Source organism: Beta vulgaris, chromosome 9 (genome assembly GCF_026745355.1).
Source record: "Beta vulgaris subsp. vulgaris cultivar EL10 chromosome 9, EL10.2, whole genome shotgun sequence".
Taxonomy (NCBI): Eukaryota; Viridiplantae; Streptophyta; class Magnoliopsida; order Caryophyllales; family Amaranthaceae; genus Beta; species Beta vulgaris.
The window spans coordinates 9,679,057-9,700,776 of NC_079210.1; the positions used below are offsets into that span (position 1 = coordinate 9,679,057).

At 36.0% G+C, this 21,720-nt stretch overlaps 1 protein-coding gene and 2 long non-coding RNA genes across 3 annotated transcripts; 2 read left to right on the forward strand and 1 right to left on the reverse strand.

Annotated features, from left to right (window-relative positions):
* Nucleotides 1–2,903: 2,903 nt before the first annotated feature.
* LOC125493480 (uncharacterized) lies at nucleotides 2,904–3,515 on the forward strand. The gene is made up of 2 exons (XR_007270077.2): nucleotides 2,904–3,143; nucleotides 3,323–3,515. It is a non-coding gene; the product is annotated as an uncharacterized LOC125493480 (long non-coding RNA).
* A 265-nt stretch (nucleotides 3,516–3,780) lies between these two features.
* LOC130590126 (uncharacterized) lies at nucleotides 3,781–4,883 on the forward strand. Its single transcript, XR_008967788.1, has 2 exons — nucleotides 3,781–4,516; nucleotides 4,593–4,883. It is a non-coding gene; the product is annotated as an uncharacterized LOC130590126 (long non-coding RNA).
* Nucleotides 4,884–6,792: 1,909 nt separating this feature from the next.
* On the reverse strand, nucleotides 6,793–19,616 carry LOC104902880 (ABC transporter G family member 3). Its single transcript, XM_010690809.4, has 12 exons — nucleotides 19,408–19,616; nucleotides 18,424–19,053; nucleotides 18,234–18,313; nucleotides 14,615–14,901; nucleotides 12,536–12,707; nucleotides 11,962–12,075; nucleotides 11,566–11,694; nucleotides 10,702–10,893; nucleotides 8,382–8,468; nucleotides 7,950–8,222; nucleotides 7,564–7,671; nucleotides 6,793–7,146 (listed from the first exon to the last, which is right to left on the reverse strand). Exons 2-12 carry the CDS (start codon nucleotides 18,899–18,901, stop codon nucleotides 6,889–6,891), a joined length of 2,178 nt encoding a protein of 725 aa, XP_010689111.2. The 5' UTR covers nucleotides 18,902–19,053; nucleotides 19,408–19,616; the 3' UTR covers nucleotides 6,793–6,888.
* Nucleotides 19,617–21,720: the final 2,104 nt, after the last annotated feature.

A 21,720-nucleotide genomic window follows, 5' to 3' on the forward strand; every position in this document is an offset into this window, starting at 1 on the left:
ATGAAAGATTTGGGTGAAGGCATGTTATTCGAGGTATTAGAATAATGAGAGGGAAAGGGTCTATTTCTTTATCACAATCTCATTATATTGAGAAGGTGGTCAAGAGCTTTAATGAGTCAGATTCGACTCATTTTGCTACTCCCATGGATCCTAGTATTCACTTGGTTCCGAGTATATATATATATATATATATATATATATATATATATATATATATATATATATATATATAAATATATATATATATATATATATATATATAGAAATGAGATCATGTGAGAATGAATATTAAGGTGAGAAGTGAGAAGAAATTGGGAAATTTCCTCAGGTACCCCTGAGGTTTGACGTAATTCCCAAATTACCCCTCACATTTGGGGAATTCCTCAGATACCCCTGAGGTTTGTATTTGTGCTCAAAATACCCTTACTATGGATGGAAACCTAACGCCGTTAGGTTTTCCTCTCCTTCTCCCCAATTTTCTTTTTCTCTCTCCATCCATCATCCTCCATTGATGCACATGGAAGCTTTCTCTCTCCTCCCACCCCACTCTAAAGCCCTAACCACCCAACCCCCACCACCTCCCCTTCCCCCCACCCTGCGTCGCGCTCAGTCGCAGCCCCTGCCTCGACCGCCGCTCGCCGGAGCTTCGCCGTCCACCAGCATCCTCGTACTCTCTCTCCTTCGTCGCACTCTCTCTCTCTCTCGCTCCTCTCCTTCTCTAAAAACCTCTGACCCCTCATCAATGGTGGACGAAGCCCACCTCCCTCTCGTCACGACGACCTCATCAAATTCCACGAAGCACCCACCACGGGCCCACTTGCGCGAACCAGCCAGCATGCCCACCACTGCCCCACTTGCGTGAACCACCCACCAACGGCCACCACTCACGCAAAACACCCAACCACCCACCTCCCTCCCTCTCGCATACCACCACCAATTCAATTCGAATGGGTTTATTTCGAAATTTCCCCAATTTAAATGCAAAATATGGGTTTCTCGAATTAGAGTTTTGATTGCTCGAATAATCTAGGTTTAATTCGAATTTGATTGCAAAAATGTTGCTCGAAAATTTGGATTTCTACTCGAAATTGGGGTTTTGATTTCCCTGCTGCAGTGGTGGCTCGCGTTAGAGAGGTGGTGGCTCGCGTTGGGTGGGTGGTGGCTCGTGTTGGGTGGTGGGCTGGGTAAGGGTGGGTGGTTGAGTGAGGAGGCAGGGGAGGAGGGGAGGTGTGGTGGGATGGTGGGGAGAGAGAAAGCTTGGAGGTTCATCCATGGAGGAGGGTGAGAGGAAGGAGAGAAACTGAAAAAAGAGAGAAAAAAAAAGTTAACGGCGTCAGGGTTCCGTCAAGAGTAAGGGTATTTTGAGCACAAACACAAACCTCGGGGGTATCTGAGGAATTCCCCAAATGTGAGGGGTAATTTGGGAATTACGTCAAACCTCAGGGGTACCTGAGGAAATTTCCCGAAGAAATTTGGGCCCTTAGATCAGTGATATCCAATGGACCAAAAAAGATCTCACATCATTAATGGTAAAGTCGTAATTACAATAATTTTTATTTTAACTCTTTTAGGGCGTGTTCGGCGACAGCTTTTTGAGTAGCTTTTAGTGTTTTGACTTAGTCAAAACACTAATTGTGTGTTTGGCATGCCAGAGGTTGAAGTAGTGGTTAGTGTTTCAAGTAGCTTTTTGCCAGCTTTTCATGAACGCTACAAATATGACGTTCAAGATACCAAGATAGCGTTCCAAGTTTTTTTTTTCTGTTTTTTAAGGAAAAAATACCAAAAATTTGAGAAAATTCTTCATCTTCTACCTAAATTCCTCTGAGACCCTGAATATATCATAAAAAATTTCACTTTTTATGGATTAATTTGGGAATACCAATAAATCGCACAAGTATTTTCCAAAATATAATGAATTTCTGGAAAATATCTTTGGTGCTATTTCTTCTTCACTTTTCCTGAAATATCATCTGGTATGAAAAGATCTTTCAAAATAATAAAAAAAAAAACTCGTATGAAATGAAAGATACATCCGAAAAATACCATCATCTTCGAAATTTGACCACTTTATACTCATATTAGAGGAAAAATGTGAATCCTAGAAAGATTAACCACAAAAGGACATGTTTGGGGAAAAAGAAGAAGAAGCACAGAACAATGAAAACGAAGAAGATGATCTGAAATGTTTGAGAGTTAAATGAAGGAAAGAGAAAAAAAATTGACCACTTTATACTCATATTAGAGGAAAAATGTGAATCCTAGAAAGATTAACCACAAAAGGACATGTTTGGGGGAAAAAGAATGGAAAAAAAAAAGAAGAAGAAGCACAGAACAATGAAAACGAAGAAGATGATCTGAAATGTTTGAGAGTTAAGTGAAGGAAAGAGAAAAAAAAAATTGAGAACCCAGATCTGAAATTAAAAGAGAGAGAATTCAGAAAGTTCCATCTTCAAGCATGAAATCTCCAGAGAATTCCAACAAGTATAGCTAGTTGATTTTTATTGGAAGTAATATGAGAGATGAAATAGAAGTACAAGTATTAAATGGAGTGGGATCTAGTTAAAAAGACAAAACTATACATAAACAAATTTAAGGACATCATAGTAAAAGAAAAATAATGCATTGTGTTCATATATTGAAATTTAATTTAACCATAAAATAATCAATAATAATTAATATATAATATATTATAATTAAAAAATATGTTATTTTTATCATATATAAGCATAACAGCTACTTTTACCGAACACTTATATTATAAACAACTACTTTCACAGCTAAGAGCTAACAGCTACTAGCCGACAGCTAACAGCTACCTGAACAGCTAACAGCTACTCCAACAGCCAACAGCTACCCAACAGCTACCCAACAGCTACTTTTGCCGAACAGGCCCTTAATCTCTCACCTCCCTCTCATTCACGTGTATCTTCACTCTCACCTCCCTCTCAATCTCTCTCCTCAATAGCCAATACCTTGGAGCTCCAACAATAAGGAATTAATGATAGAGGAAGCTAACTATGAAGAGCGAGGAAGCACTGTCGCCAGTGAAGGGGAAGAAAATAGAAGAAGGGGTTGTTAAAGGGTGGTTATTGCGGTGGTGGTGGTGCATGAGGAAAGATACATATAGAGTAAAGTAATCATTGGTATAGTTTTTAAATACTACTTCCTATGACTCTCTCTAATACATAAATTTCATATCGATTTCTCACTAATAGTTTCAGCCAAAAGAAATTCTAAATTGCGAAAATTGAATATAGAAATTTGTAGCAAAATTTTGTACTAATGTCCTTCTCCCATATCTGCTCAAATTTCATTTTTTCAGGATGAAGATCAACTTGTTGTAGTGGGACAGAAGATCGAATTCAGGATAAAGATCAAACTGTTGCTTTGATTTTAATCGCAATGCTGTGATCGAATTGTTTATGTGGGTATTGTGTGAGAAAACGAGAAGAATGGAAGAGTTGTAGTTATATGCTGAAATCTTGTCCGTGGAATTTATCTGATTTAACAATCTAGATTCTTTCTCATTTCTCACCTAATTTCCTTTCTCACATGATCCTGCCTCTCTCTATATATATATATATATATGTATGTATATATATATATGTATGTATATATATATGTATGTATATATATATATGTATGTATATATATATATATGTATACATATATATATATATATATACATATATATATATATATATACATACATATATATATATATTTCACAATTGGAGTATGCAAGCTTAATTGGAAGCTTGATGTATGCTATGACTAGCACTTGGCCGGATATAGCTTTTGCTATTGGCAAGCTCAGTAGGTATATTAGTAATCCTAGTATGTTGCATTGGCAAGCATTGAGAAGAGTGTTAAGGTATTTGAATAAAACCTTGGATTATGTCATAACTTACAAAAGAGAACCTTCTATCTTCGAAGGTTAATTACTCGGATGCTAGTTGGATTTCCAATAAGGAAGATTATTCATCCAATAGTGGTTGGGTGTTTCTTCTTGGAGGAGGTGCTATTTCATGGGCATCCAAGAAGCAAACATGTATAACGGATTCCACTATGCCATTGAAATTCATTGCTTTGGCATCTTGAAGAAGCGGAATGGCTAAGGAATGTGTTGAGTGAGGTTCACTTATGGGTCAAACCTATGTCACCTCTTGCTATTCATTGTGATAGTGCATCAACCATAGCTAAAGCTTATAGCGAAGTCTACAATGGTAAGTCAAGACACATTGGAGTTAGACATAACTATGTGCAGGAAATGATAAGGAATAGTTGTATAACTATTAATTTTGTTTGGTCTAGTTTGAACTTGGCGAATACGTTTACTAAATCGTTGTCAAGGGAACTAGTGAACAAAATGAATAAAGGGATGGTTCTTAAGCCTATTAAACAACCTATGGTGAAGGAAAACTCTATTTGATGTCTAATACAACGTTAGATCTCAAATTCAAAGAGGATAGTACTTCTCTAGAAGGTTGGGAGCACTTGTTTAATACATCCCGAGGTTAGTGCTTGTTGCTACAATGTTAAAGAGGTTGAATTTATTCTTAATAAATCTTTGATAAAATGCTCAATCGTAGGAGCATGTTCGTAAAGATTTACCTATATACGCTAGAGGTTTGGCCGCTTCACCAAGTCTAAGGCTTGACTTAGAACGCTTATGAATGGATATGGACACCAAGGCTTCATAGGTGTCGGAGGCTAAAGAACCTAGTTTATGTTTATGTGTATTAGTATTTTCAATAATTTGTAATGGTTATATGATTCAAAGCTTTGTCTATCATTATAATCGAAATTATTGTAAAGTTACTTTTACTAAATGGAAATTCAATCGTAAGATATTTCCATGATGCATGAACATGGTTGTTTGAGATTTATAGCAAGTTGAAAACCTTTCAACATTACCCTATAAATGGGAGAGGATTGTTGGAACATTTATAGGGTAATGGATTTTATGCTCATATGATCATATACTAGAAGAGGAGGAGGTCTAGTATGCAATAGATTAGAGTACACAAAATTGCAAAGGCACGTGGAAAAACCAAGGAAAACAGAAGCTGGTCGCGAGTCACGACCTGGGGGCCTTGTCGCGATTCGCGAGTCGCGACGTGTCTTATGTCTTGCGACGTGAAAAGATGCTTTGACGGTTTTCAACCGTTGTGATGTGTACGTTATCCGTTTAAGGACTATTAGGATCCGTAAATCAGTGGATTAAAGGTCCTTAATCAGTGATTAAAGGTCCTTAAGCAGTGATTAAAGGGGGAGGTTATGAAAGTAACCACTCTAATCTATGAAGGATATATTTTCTATATAACCTTTGTGTTTCCTATGTGGAGGGGGTTAGGAAAAGGGGGAGGTTATGAAAGTAACCACTCTAATCTATGAAGGATATATTTTCTATATAACCTTTGTGTTTCCTATGAGGAGGGGGTTAGGAAAATCAGAATTTTAACTCTCAAAACTTCTTGCTTTGCTTGAGAGAAACTTTGCTAATTTCTCTTGAGTGTTCTTCACAAACTCCAAACATAAGTTTTTGTTGATTCACTTAGAAGATCATCTAAGTGAATTGTTCTCTCCATTGTATCTCATTAGTTATTTCGTGGTAACCCGATGATCCTAGAGGGGTGAAATTAAACTAATAGGAAAGCGTAGTTTCCGTGCCTTGTAGTGGTATATCCGCTTCTCTCGTTGATCACACCTAACACAAACCACCTAAAATAAATACTAATGGTTCTTTATATTTGGATACAAAATAGGCCCATTTTACTGTAGAGATCATCGAGTAAATTGGATCAAAGGCATTCAAACTTCAACCTTCTCATCTAATGCAACTTGAGGCTAATGTTTGAGCAATTCTTCTATCACTGACATGGATGGAGGGGAAACAATGGCAGCATTGCGTCGTTGCCCCACTAACTATATATTTTTGTTGTTCGAGCCATTTACCTGAACATGAAATGAAAAACTTCTTATCTATCATCCGACGCAAGGTGCTCCTCTGGGCACAAACATATAATAGGATCATTCATGAAGAGGAGCAACGAAGCTAGCAGACGCCTTAACCAAAGCGACTAAGTAGTTGTATTTAGTCTAACCGCCCTCGCCTAGATTGTATTAAAGCATATTTAGCAGACAAGGCAAATTGTAATCTTGCAGATACTTTTAGAGTTGATCCCCATGTGGATCATCACGGTTTGCAACAAACTCTATTAGTAGTTAATCTATGCTTCTTTTTTCAAAAAAAAAAAAAGTTTACCATCAATTATAACCACTAACCAAAATAACAACCTATTCAACTAAGGATGTCTTAGCCTAGTGGTTAAAATTAAGATGCTGTAAACAATAAGTCTCAGATTCGAATCCCCTTTCCCTTCTTTGTATTATACTGCTTTCGTGACTCATATGGATCAAAAAAGAAAATATAACAGCCTATTCCTTCTCGAGATCTACTTTCTAAAATGATAGAAGTGAATCTACCATTTCTCATCTTCCACTGCTTTGCTTTATCTCCGGTTTCATGTGTCCAAAATATGACGCCTCTGACTTGTATAACCACTAGTCATCATCTCAAATTGAAAGTTGCCTCCCTAAAAACTTTATTTCAACTCCAGCAAACTTTGTACTTGAAACCCAAAACCAAACCTGCCACTCTCATTGCTCAAAAAGACAGGCATTGCAATACCACACCGTGCTCCAATAACTCAAAATAGAAACTGACAAGCATGGAGCGACAGATAGAGAGCTGCCAAGCCTTGCTTACCCACGCCGTAGACAGATGACTAACAATAACCAATAAATCTCAATAAATCTTTAAAATATGGGTTTCCATCATCTGCGACAGCAGAGGAAGAAAAACAAATACCTCTTTCCATTCATTCATTCATTTCTCATTGTATTAAGATTACAATGACAAAGTTTGCTCCTAATCAAACCTTTCCCTACACGAAGACTTAGCAAAATGAAGACAAAGAAGCGATAACCAACTGCCATAAGAAACAGCACCAACAAATTATTCCACTTAGCGTTAATGTTGGATGAGATATTATACGCGCTGCTAACTGCCTGATATCCTGATATGGCCCTCACTTCTCCCACGGCGAAGTTAGTGCCCACATATTCATTCTCTAAAAGTCCCTGGAAAACATCAAAGTGAATGGCAGGGTCATTCTGTTGTGTCTAATAAAAGTAAGGATCATATATTTTAGAAACAAAAGGCAATACTCTATGCAATTACAATTTACAAAGATATCGAACTCAATAGTTTATGCATCATAACACAGATGCAGGAAACTCACATAATGGAAGAACCTATTTTACTTAGACTCTTCATTTACCTCAAGTATCAGAGTTAGATCCTCGAATCTAAACATTGGTATGGAGTATGGACACTTTGACACTTCCATTTAGGCAAAATAAAATAGCAGTCTGACACTCAGACATGAGCCCATGTCCCACATGAATACCCGAGTTTGACAAGTATATTGAGTTCAAGTAACATAAGGGAAAAGAAAATGAAAAGAGATCAATAAGAGATGGAAAACATATACTTGCCTGGATGGAGTAAGTGTGAAAGGCAATGTAGGACATAGGGTGAGCCCATATCGGTCCAGGCAAATCACTACGGATCCTGAAGTAGCCAGCTGAGAGCATCATCATGATCTGAATGCAGAAGGTACTCATTAAGTCAGCATATAAGGTAAGAGAGTTGTTAATCAGACTTAATAGCGCTATTTTTACTCGAAAATTTTTATAGCAACTTGAAACCAAATTTGCTTCAAGAAACCTATAATATGATTTTGCTCACTCTGAAAAAAGCCAAAATTCTCATCGCAAATTCAAACCAAAATTTTCAAGGAACCTATAATATAACATTGCTTCCTCTGAAAAATGCTACCATAAGAAACCTCTAATATGATCATCGTGATCAGTGAACTCACATGTACAAGCACTATAGTCAAAATGCTCCAGAAAACATCTAACTGAAAGGCTGCAACAGCCAACAGTAATCCTTCATTGATCAGAAGGCAAGTAAAGAAATTCAATACGAAGTACATCAACAAGCTGAATTCATCTCGTAAACCGATCAAGAAATAGAAGGCAAGACTTGATGAAATAGAAATTAGGAACAGGAAAGGTATGCTAGATAGAAGTTGTCCAATAAGAAAAACAAATGCTCCAGAATGCTTATTTGAATCTTCACACGCATATATCTGCAAAACAAACACTTTCAGATTAGCTCCAACAGCCAAGATGCAAGTATAAAACAAACAAGAATGCTCACCCTAAAGATTAAGAAGATATATCATCACTCAGATATAAAGAACCACTAAATCCTGAATCTAAGACCAAAAGAATGTGGAAAATCTAACCTTTATTTCTTTCATATGCGCTCGCATGCCAGCAACGCTCAGAAGAGACGTGAATGATATGAATACAAATATAGCTGCAACTCTAGCCTGCAGATCAAGACAGGAAGAAAAGCAAAGATAACCAAAGCAATTATAACCAACAATGTAATTTATACGTTCATCAACAAGCATAACAAACTAAGCCTCAAAATGTGGATCTGTAGTCTAACAATTCAGAAGGTAAAGCTGATACAAAACATGCTTGGTTGATATCATTATGAGCCGTTTGACCTCCAAAACCCCATAACAAAATAAGCTCAAAATTAAATGGATTGAGTAAAAGATTAGTAAAAAACGATAAAAAGGTCATGTATGAAGGAAAGCTATATTAATATACACACATGAAAAATCAAGCACAGCAAGACACCATTAACTTATATAAGAAAATGAGAACTTGTATCAATTAACAACATTACAGGAATAAATGAGGAACTTAGTGTGAGAACATTGATTGAAGTATTTTAAAAAGATTGATAAACAAATTAAATTCATCTTGGATTCAAAAACACCTTTGTTTCAGTTTGACAATCTTGAAATCAGACAAAATTGTAATAACGAGATATAGAAGATACTCCTGCTAGGAAGCAAGCAAGAAAAAATGATATTCTACTTTTTTGGGGGGGGGGGGGAAATGCCAAAGGTAACCAAGTTATGACTTTAGGCCTTAGGGGCATTGAAGGAGAGGAGAGAAGAAAAATAAAAGTTAAGGGTAAAAATGTCAATTTGGTATATCATTGTTGCATTACATTTCTATCAGGACATTTCAATAGTCATTTAGACCTTAATAGTCATTTAGACCTTAGGAATAATCAACAGAAAGCATAAAATATGGGGGGTTATATGAGCAAAAGTTACGAAAATTTCCCGGTTCATAGCTAAGAGGAATCCTACGAAAAACCTTACCTGGCTGTTTTTAACCACTCCTTCTTTAACTCTTTCTACTAACTCGTGCTGAAATTGCTTACAGCTTTTTACTACTCCTGCAGTCATGCTCCATTATGCTTTCTAATTAATAACTCCTTTACTTACAGTTGCACACATTTGATGCTTTGTTCAGTTTGTTGGTGGTGTCTTGTTCCTTCTAGTAAAACTTGCATATTATTGCTTTTTTCCCTGTTCATAGCTAAGAGGAATCCTACGGAAAAAAAGGTACCTAGCTTTTTTTAACCACTCCTTTGTTAACTCTTTCTACTAACTCGTGCCAAAGTATTGGTTACAGCTTTTCACTACTCTTGCAATCATGCTCCCTTATGCTTTCTAATTTAACGGGATGTGCAACTGCAGACTGCTCTCATAGTTATGTTTTATTCTTAAACTTTCTAAACACTTAACCTTCTTTATTTATACTAGCACATGTTTCGATACCCAAACAGGTAACCCACTCCAGGCTTATTAGGTCCAAATTTATCTGCCCTGCATTGTTACATGGTATTTATTAGGTCAGTACTTACAGGGTTGTATTATGATAGCTTGACGTAAGGATATTGTTGCGTCAGTCCTCTACGTGGGTGAAACTGACAGCCTTAACTCTTTTTAATATGAACCTAAACTGGACTCATTAAGGTTCTATTCTCCTCAACTTATCAAAAATAAGTTTGAGTAAAAATAAGTTTAGTTCAGCAAAAATAACTTAAGTTTAGCAAAAATAAGTTCACTAAAAATAAGTTCAGGAAAAATAATTTAAGTTCAGCAAAAATAAGCAAAGTTCAACAAAATCTGCTCTCAATTTCAGCAACGATAAGTTCAGTTAAAATAAGTTTAGCAAGTAAAAATAAGTTCAGTTAAGCAAGAATAAATAAAGTTCAACAAAAATAAGTTAAATTCAGCAAAAATAAGTTAAGTTCAGCAAAAATAAGTTAAGATCAGCAAAAAAACAAGTTAACTTCAGTTAATATAGTTGAAAAGAACAGAGCCCAAAATGGAAAAATTACCATATTTAGGTTTCTAGAAATTTTCAGATAATGAGTTGGACCACTTTTAACCTAATTCAAGATAATAGATTCAGGTAAATTCCCTATTGATTATAAAATAGCAGTAAAATGCACATCACACACGGCCAACTACAAGTAGACATTGGAAGGTTCAAAACAACAAGCCTCCCCTGAAGTGGGAATAAGCAGCCAACAGCCACAAGTAACAACAGTATGAGAGCCAACTAGAAAAGATTACTAAAGCAGGCAGAAGATGGGGTAGCCAGAGGCAGAGATACACAGTCAATTCTTCCACAGTTTAGCATAACACGCTCCAAAAACAAAAAAAAAAAAAAATTGTGGCAACTCACCACAACAGAAGACAATGAATGCCCCAAGCCTGAAAAGACAGTACCAATACAGAGTGCCAATAGCATATTGAGAACCAAGCGAAGCCAGTAATATTTCCATTCTCTGGACATAATTAATAATGACCTCCAGGTCAAAACTGCAATCCTCGTAGCCTTGCCAGCCTTTCCTTTGCTTTTCAGAACAGGACCTTCCTGAAGAGAAATTTTAAAGAAGACGGAAATGTGATACTTGGAGCACAGATTATGTTAATGTGTTGCCATAAAGAAAATCACAAAACTGCTTTCGTACCCCTTGTCCCCAAAAATTTACAATGAAGTTGTGTCCAACCCTGTTCATTATCTTACTTGCAATTATAGAGGACTAATATACAGCTCATTTGGATTTCTTCTATAAATCTCTAGAGGCAGATTCTGAGTTCTTCAAGGGAATAGCTCATAATAATTTTTTCATCTCTCATTCAAGAAGTTTTACATTACACAAGCAATGAGCAAATCTCAGGTATTGATAGAATTGCATAGTTTTCTAGAGTACATCAGATGATTAGAGCGTAATCAATAAGGCAATTGTTTACTGTTGCGATATGAATATGCATGAACAGACTTAAAATGTGTTGTTATGAATCCAGATAAGAATCATGGAGTAAGCGTAGATATACTCCATGTGACTAAAAAACTAGTCCCTTTTCTGAAAAATTGGGACCAACATGTCAAAGTGGAGCTGAGTATGAAATATGAACCCACATAAGTAACTGATACATGTGAGCTTACGAGTCTTGAATATAAAAAATAAAAAATAAAAAATTGAGCAAACAAGGAAAGAAAACTACAGACAGACAAATATATAGCAGCAAGCCAGCAACAAACCTTTTCGGTGAGCTTAATAATCATTGCCTCAACAGCAGCAGCATCTGCGGATGACTTGTAAGTTGCTTCAAGGGTACGAATAGCAACAGCCGTATCCATATTCACTGCTGACAAGTCACCGTGGTCATCCTGTTGACGTTCATCATTCTCTTTATAACTCTAGTCCAAAGATGGAAATAAAAGGACTATACAGAGCATGGCATGAACATGATGGTTGTAGACTTGTAGGTGTTCATCAGATTGCTAAATATTGTAAGAAGTATGAGAGAAACAGAACTGATAACATCAGTTCACATCCAAGTTCACATCCATAATTTTTCGTATCCTCAAGCTTTGAGTTGCTTTACATTCTTAATATAAGGCTAAACATTAAGTTAACTGCTCTTGATTTTGTACCTGTAAGTTTTTACACATTGCAATGATCCTGTCGAAGTCCGTATTGATTGCTCGCAAGAAATGATCAGAAGGACTTTGCATTATCGGGCATGGAAATCCAGCATTGGAGAAGTGCTTCACCAGCAAACAAGAATTATATTAGTTACATGGGAAAATGTTCATTTAGAGCTTACAAGATACTGGAAAAGGAAAAAAACTCTCTTGAAAATCTAGTATTATTCCAAGAAATGTTGTACACTTGTACATATAAAGAAAACTTAGAGCATTCAACATTCCAACTCTAACTACTCATCCAGCAAATAAATAATAAAAAATGACCCAAAACTGAATAAATTTGCATGCTAAAAATGAAATTGAAAGACTTGCATATGAGACTGATAATAAAATAGAATACAGGAGTACCCATAGGGAAAAAAAAAAAGTCACAGAAAGAAAAATTTGATAAAAGCAAATCGCATTTGATATTTTTGGAGGCTTTGCATGTTTGGAATGTTGGTTCTGGATAAAGCAATGAGTGCAATTAAAGAAATAACAGAGATATAAGTCACAATTTCTGTAGCTAATTGAATTTTACCTGCAAACAAGACAATGTTTCTCCGAAAAAGAGTGTGTTCCCATTTGAAAGTAGGCAGATTCGGTCAAACAGGCCAAAGACTTCCGTGCTGCTCTGGTAGATCGTGAAGATAAGGGTGTACCCTGTGCTTGCAAGCTTCTTCAATGTAACCATCATAAGAAGTGCCGAGACACTGAAACACAGGAATTCATTCATTTTCAGTGTATTAATTAGGTATACATCATTATAATATTCATCATGACAGTTCCAGATGAAGCAGCTGAAATTCGCTTATGGGCTCAAATAGAAAGTAACATAGCAAGCGGCAGAACAATAGTCCTCAAGCATAGTGTTATGAGCTATTATTGATAACTGGAGACCCATTAACCTACGAAGCTTTTACAGCACCACTATAGTTTCCCTTGAACTTGCAAAATTTGTTAAAAACATATGCCATTTCCTCAACTTGCCCCTGACTCTATTGCCTAAGGACAATATAGATTGCCAAGGACACAAATAACTCAATGCCTCTCAGGCAGTCTAAACTATTTAACACGAAATCATAGCAGAAAGATAAAAGTTGAGAGATCTTTAACACAAACAATATGCACATGTTTCTTCAATATGCTTTAGAACCTCCAAAGTCCAAACGTTAATATCGAGTTACTAAAAGCAAAATCTCGTGATTTCACCTGTTACAAATGGTACAATATATGGACTAATTTTCCGAAGTGATGATATGCATTATCCAGACGATCAGAAACTCATGTATACTATTCCACAGTACCAATTGTTTTCCCAACTTTTTCTCTATCCAATTTTGTGTCGATCTTTTGTCTCTCAATATGTTCTTTTGATGTTTTTATGGCATATATCTCGCATAGCTTTCTTCTTCCATCTTTCTTCTTTATCCTGATTTCGGTATTAGCAAGTAACTTTACATATTAATCCCTGTAGTCCATCTATATTAGGTAAAAATAGCCACAGCATATCTCAGCAAAGGCTTTATTGCATAATATCTTAATGTGCTTCTGGCAAAAAATCATGTAGCTGAATGAACCTATGTGTCAACATACCATGTAGCAGTTAAATGAGTTGAACAGAACTCATTAAAACATCCATCTTTGCATTGAAAACTAGAAACACTACAAAAGCTCCTAAATTATACCACCTCCGTTTACAAATAATTGTTACACTTTCCTTTTTAGATCGTTTCAATTTAGTTGTTACACTTTCACTAATCCTTATATATAACATGTCACATCAACTTTGTGTACTTTTCTACCTCATATGCCCCAGCACCCATTTCATTAATCCACCCAAAAAACTTTTCTACCACATAGTTTTCTCTCTCCTACTATATTTTAATGGTTACTTTACATTTTCCAAAATCAAATATGCTTTTGTTGTACATCTCTCATGCTTTTTTTCAGAACTGTCTTGGTTCTCCCTCGAAGTGAAGTGTAACAATTATTTGTAAACGGAGGGAGTTGATCTCAAGAGTCATTAGGCTACAGATCACAGGACCTCATTGGATAAGATTGGTATTAGAGAACATTTGTATAACTATTAGTTTAAAACCAATTCAAGCTAATGGTAGAAATTGAATAATGCATGTCTACAAACTTAAAATTTTATAACACATGATAGTAATGTGTATAACAGGTAGCAATATTATTGGTTTTACTATGATAGGTCGATAGGCGTGTACATGGCATACTTCAAATTTCCCCTAATATAATCTCAAATATCACACTAGCTCCCATAATATATTTGTCGTGAAGTTTCACCATCGATTCTGTCTAAAGCATACAACCTAAATACAAAAATGGGAAGAGATAGGTATACATAGCTATAGGAACAAAGATTAACATGTGATGACCCCCCCCCCCTTCCTCCCAATTCACACCCTGGGGAAGCCAAAAGAGAGTGGCCTGGTTACTTATTGGGGAAATGGACAAATAATGGTCAATTTTATATAAAAACCATAAAACATGGATCCAGAAACCAAAAAAGAAAGAAAGAAGTATCTAAATAAGAGGGAGTCGAGGAGAGAGAAAGGGAGAAGGAAGAAGAAAAGCTATTGTACATCAGCAGCACCTGTCTAGATGATAGAGAGGCTCGTCTATGAATAGGATATGTGGTCTCATCACAAGCTCCCTGGCAATGCTTATTCTCCTTCTCTCACCACTACGAAGACCTCTCATGTAGCAGTGGCCACCTATCAGTTTGTTTGCATAATCACCCAAAGACATGGAAATGATTGCATCTTCTACTAAATTTTTTTTCTGACAAAGAAAACCAGGAAGCTGAAGCAATGCCGAATAATAAAGGAACTCCCTAACAGTTAAGGATCCGATCAATGCGGTTTCCCTTTCTACATATCCCTGCATATGACAAGTAAAAAAGCAGATTATATCTCAAATGCATCGCACTATTTCAATATATAGGTAGAGGAGCATCAAATCCAGTGACATAAACTGGAAAAGACAATCGATGGTGCAGCATAAGTGACTAAGTGAGGCCACTTTTGGGTTTGAGACAATAAAAAGCATTATAGAAGAAAACCCTATAGCCTGTTTAAAGACACAAGTGAACACAGGCATTACACCCAATCAAAGACAAAATATGCTTCAACGAAAAGAATATAGCCACGGTTTAAAATTGTGGTTTCGGTTGCAACCGCAGTAATGTCGTGGTGTTACAATGATACATTGATCGCGGATCCTATTGCAAGATTTGCAACTGTCACAGAACAAATTCCTTTTAGAAATCTTTCTAGATCTTTTATATGTTATACCCAATATATTATATCGTCTTTTTTACTTAGCTAATTTTTTTTTCTTTTTGGCAAGTGGTCCCATATAAGTTCTACCTATTGCATACAAAATTTTATATCGGTTTGGATTACAATAATATATTGTAAGACGGGGGTAACTTTTTGCCCTAAAGCGGTCACTTATTGTAGAAGTGACCCCTTTAAGGTAAAAGGTGACTCCCCCTGAAAGCGATCTTTTAACTTCAAAAACGACCCCTTTAGGGCAAAAACTCCAAGGTGGCCTTACAATAACTTCATTGTGAGGCAATCTTAGACACGATTTACTACCTATTGCGTCCTCTTTTTTGTTATTTACCCATCTATCACTACCTATTTTGCTTCTTTTTTTGTCAAATAAAGTTATTGCTCTTAACGCCCCCACATAAAACTCCCAAAATCTTGTGCCAGAGATAGATGTAGTAAGTAAAAGAAAGACGGAGGGAGTAGTAAATTACAAATTTAGTATATCAAACAAGCAACTTTTCTATAAACTTAGTCTAGTATTAACTTTCAGCATCTCATGCTTTGCGAAGCCTTCACAGTGCTCCTCAGAGATGCTCCCTCACATTTTTTGCAAATTTTACGTTTGTTCATTCGAGCAAAATATATGACAAATGTGTAAAAAAATGTGTTTGTGAGAATATAGTTCTAGCCTTCTAGGTGCTCCTGGGAGCACCTAAGAATTTGAACATGCTTTGACTGGGCACATCTTCTTTCTGGTGTTTGTAAATGGTAAGGGATTCCCATGATAACAACTCTTTCATATTACTTTATCCGTTCTTATTCTATTGCAACAATTGGATTTTTACGCTATTCACCCACCACAATTTCATTATCTACTGTGATTTCTACGTAAGGTAAAATATAATTATGTGGACTCTTGTTAGAGTCATCTCGATATATACTTTCAAAATCTCAACTTTTTATAATTGTTATCAAAAAATAATTAAAGATATTAATACTTGAAGTTGTGCATTGGCAAGCGTGAAAACTCCATTGTTGCAACTAAAAAAGAAAGGAGGAAGTAGTTCATAAGTCATACAAAATAGTGAACCTTGTATTTTCGGAAAATTGGCTAAAAATAATAAAAGTATTCACAATATATGGAAAGTATTTAAGACAAAAGGAAATGCTCGAACTTCACCAAAGTATTCAAGAACTTAGAGCAAAATGATACTCATGTCACCAATCACTATCGGTTTGTAAATTTCGAGGAAATTTAATTAGAAAACTTAGAAAAAGGAAAAGGATTAAATGAAAAATTAAAATAATAAAAAACCCAAAACCTTATCTCCCTCCCCCATCCAAGACCACAACGACACCACCCTAGTGCCGAACTGCCTAGGACTAATTGCAAAAAACATCCAAGCCACCCACCCTTCATGTCCTATTGAACCTTCGGTCCCTCGTGAACATGAAAATGGACAAGACGAACTATCCCGTAGATTTCTTTGCTCCGGACAAAATACTCATGATCAAAATTAGGCTCAATGAAATGGTAAGTGTATTATCCATGAAGTACATTTTTCTAATAATAAAACTGAGTTGTTTTCAGTTTTCACCTAAATTTGACTTAAACTAATTTATTTGAATGTATCTGGATTTCTTGTAATTGTGAATTGAACTTGGGTAGCCTTATTGGAACTTATCCAATCTAATCAACATTCATGTGAAATAAGTTATTTTTAAGGTGGACACTTCAAACTTAAGCAAAATTCACAATGAGGGATAAACGATAACAACAAGTCATAGAGCTGTCAAAAAATGACCTGATGTGATAACCCGACCTGAACCTGTAACGACCTGTCACTGACATGTACCTGAAATTTTGGCAAAACAGGTCACCTGTAACCTGACCTGTACCCGACCTGATAATAACTGATACCTGCTCTTGACCCGATACTCTATGACCTGAACCTGAACCGATACCCGTCCAAAAAAGATCGATAACTGAAATGATCTGACCTGACAACGATCTGAACCCGATTCGACACCTAACCTGATTAGGACCTGAAACTGATTATAACTCGACGTAACTTGTCATCAACCCGACCTGTTGCGACCCGTTACCTGATTTTACTAAACCTGTTGCGACCTGGTACATTATTTTACCTAAATTGTTGCTACATGTTACCCGATTTTACCCGACTTGTTGATTGTTGATAACTCGACTTGTCAATTATTTCACCACATAATAACATAAATCATATAACACTACTGTAAAAAGGTATATAACTAGATGAACCATTCAAGCATTGCTTTTCAATGAAATCTTAAATAATGATACAAATTTGAAGCAACACCACACAAAATTCATGACATGTTCCGTTCTCGAATTGACCCGAAAGTGACCTGAAATCAAGTATGGTACAACCCGATAACTACAAATCTTAACCCGACTCGAAACTGACCCAAACTGTTATTGTCCTGACGTGATAAGTACCCGACCCACGCATGACCTGAACCTGAAAGCACCCGCTACAAACCTGCAATAAACCCGACCCGACACCATATGTTCACGAAAGATGACCTGTCCCGAAATTGAGCGCGCAGAACCCGACCGAACCTGAAAGAAGAAATGAACCGAGACAAACCTGACCGAATTATGACCGTTCCCGACCTGCACCCAACCTGTTTGATTTAATGACCTAACACGACCTGACCGAACATGACCTGAAACCTGAGATGACCAGACCTGAACCCGACTCGTGTAACTGAATTGACAGCTCTAACAAGTCATAGTAAAACAAGTCACTAATAGTAGAGATATACAAAAAAAATCAGCAAAATAATACCCCTATACAAATTATGAACATGAGTACAAAATTAAGAAGTTTCTGAAAGCTATGATCAAGAATAAAACAAATATTCAGCTGAAAAGTATCATAATTTTGGACTCACACAAGACCCATAAGGTAATTCGCGTTTCATCCCATTGATGAATACATCCCCGTACACTCTAGCTGAATGAGGTAACCTTCCTAAAGAACAAATAAGAAAAGCACTACATTAGCACCAAACTCACAACCCACATTAATATAAAACAATATGCTCAACTTCTACTAATAAACAACAAAAAAAACTCACAAACCTGCAAGAGCTCTTAGTAGGGTAGACTTTCCAGACTTTGCAGGACCCATAATAACGGTCATTGTTCCCGGCAATGCATAGCCGGTAGAACTCTTTAGGACTTTGTCTGAGTACTTTCTTTTATTCTTTATCATTATAGTTAAATCCTTCCAAACAATGGAAGCACCTGCTATCTTCCTCGGAACAGCTGAACCTTCAGGAACAGGCGGTGAAGGCAGCGACCCACTATTGAGTTTCGACAGAGTAGGAGAGCCAGGGGTGGTAGCAGCATTAATAGAGTCAAGTCCCTCATCCACCCTAACATCAATATCTGTATCATCCCCCCAGTCCGGAGAATCCTCAAAAGAGATGGGTTGTCTAAGCGAGCCAGGTTTCCTCAAATAGAAGAAATTACTAGAAGGCACCCTACTGGTTGCAGGACTACTAGCTGAGGAAGATGAAGACCTATAATTATCTGATTGAGATTGAATTTCTTCCATTTTCAATTTCCAAAATTCTCAACTCTAATCCTTCAAGCCAACCACTATAATCTACTTAAAACTGATACAACTCTCATTCAAGAAAACACACTTTCCCAGTACCAAATACTAATTGCACAAAACAAAAAACCTTTTAACCCAATTTGTGAAACCTGGAACAGATAAACCAATATTATTAAAGCAGTACAAAAATTACACCAATATACAAGTAACTTCAAACTTTCAATAGTGTCTAAAATATAAATGAAACACCCAACTAACCATATAAACAAAATAACAAATACCCAAAAGCTGAAATACACATTAAATTACAACAACATAAATATCAGCAGAAGTAGAAACAAGAAATCCCAAATGGGTTGCACTGCCCTAAGAAGAAAACATGCAAAAATGGAATTTTAATAATAATAATAAATGAAAGTAAAACAAATAAATAAAAGTTGATGCATTTAATAAGGGAAATAGTGTTAATGAGAGATTGAACAAAAAAAAAAAAAAAAGCAAACCTTGAAGATGGATCTGATAAGTAAGCTGAGCGTAGTGAAGAAGGTGTGACTTGTGAGAGTGAAGTGAGTGGGGCAGAAGTGGAGTAGCGAGAGTGAAAGTTTGATAAATAAGGACAATACTATCTTTCTTTGACTTGCTTTTACAGCTATTGTTGTTATTGTAGAACTATGCTTTTCTTTTCTATTTGGTTGGTTTTTTTTTCTATATATGTTTTCTGCTTTGCTCTTTTACTTAATTAGTGTGGTTTCTTTTTGGTGAAAATGGAATAATCCTTTTATCCTTTGTTTGCTCATCATTTCATTTGATGCATTCAAAATTTTTGTTGAAGATTTCTTTGAGGGCAAAGACACGCGGCATTATTATGGCAAACATATGCGCCTAATGTCGGGATTTCATTTTTGCTTAGAGCACCCTTAACCATGATTGGAAAATAAGATCATGGAGGTGATTGAGAAAAAATGGGCCTTAACCACAATTGAAATAAAGATTGTGGAGTGATTGAAGGTGAGTGGGGAAAAAAAAAGGGATGGAACGATTGAATTGATGATCAGCCGTGGGGTTGGGACCCACAGCCAGGTCATCAATTGCTAAATTTTTTTTGGCTGAGAACCACGCAAAACGCTGCGTTTTGCGTTGGGCTGTGAAACAGCTCAACGCAAAACGCAGCGTTTTGCTGCGTTCTCAGCCAAAAAAAATTTGGCTTGCTGACGCTGCAGCTGGCAGCTGACACGCGTGTCAGCGCCAGTTGCAGCGTGACATTTGTCATGCACGTTGCCAAGTGTCGCGCTGTTATTGGTTTGTAAAATATAACCGTTGTAAATTTTACAACGGTTATATTTTAAAAAATATAAATCAAAAAAAAAAAAAAAAATACCAACGGCTCTATTTTTTCGAGATCTTTAAATAGAGACCCATTTTGCTATATTTTGGGCACACTTAATTTTCTCCCTCTTCACTAATTTCTTCTATTTGTTCTAACTCTTCTTCCATTGCTCTTTAATTTCAAATTCTTATAATTATGGATCCTAATCATCCTAATTATATAAGAAATTCTCAAAATTATTCTCCTCAATATGATAACCTCTACCATGAATCCCCATCTGAAAATGTCAACCTATCATACCGTGAAGATGATGATTCTGATGTTTCTTGTGGTAAGAGGGTTTGGAATGAACATGAAGATGAACTCCTGATCTCCGCATTTACGAACACGACTCTTGATAAGGTGAGTGGGACGAACCAAAGGAAAAATGTCTTCTGGGGAAAAGTTTGGGAAGCTTTCGAGGCAGGAAGAATAGCACACCCAACAAAAATTGCTCCAAGAAATGCTGCTATGTTGAAAGGTCGTTGGAGTAGACTTGCCAATACATGTCAGAAATTTGGTGGCAATGCTAATTAAGTTTGAAATTTTGATATGGAGAAGTTTTATGCACTTTTTTCTTAATTAAGTTTGTAATTGTCGCACCAATGTAGCATTTTATGTATTTCGTTCTTAAAATTATATTAAAAATGCTAATTGTGTCTCATATCATTAAAAACGCTAACTAGTTTCGTATTTAATTACTTAATGAAAACACTAATTACATACGCTAATTATTAAAATGATAATTAAAATTTTAATTTTAATTTTAATTTTATTTATTTAATTAATTAATAATAAAATATCAATTAGTAATTAATATTTCATATCATTAAAAAGTAAATAATAAAAATATTGTATGATGGTAGTTGGGTGATGAGAGGGAAAAGTAGTTGGGTGGGGTCAAAAAGTAAGAGAGAGAGGAAAAAGTAGTTGGGATGATTGAAAAATGGTTCATGGTTAAGGAGATGAGTGGGAAAAGATTGTGGGATGTAATTTTTTAGAGAGAGAAAGTTAGAAAGAGAGTGGGATGATCTTTTTTTCCAATCATGAATAATGGTGCTCTTAAGGATCAAACAATCAATTGCTAAGAACATCCTCATTTGTGCTCAAAGAAGTCCCAACAAAAGCAAACATTATTTCATCCAAAAAGTTGTATGAAGGAAAAATGAGAGCAAGGGTTCAAATTATAGTTCTTTTTCTTTAATGGTATGGTATGGTATGGTATGGTATGATTGGATTTCAATTTTTTATTTGAAATGTTGGAATTGGTCGAATTGACTGTTGAAAACTTTATTTTGATTTAGGCTTGTCATTTACAAATTTCTTTGCTTGTTAGTAAGTAATATAAAAAAAGCAGAATTTTAAACACCTTCTTCGTCCATATCATTTCTAATTTTCTCGTGCTTCCTAGTTCCTAGTCTCCTCCATATTAGAATTTGAAATTCTCTCG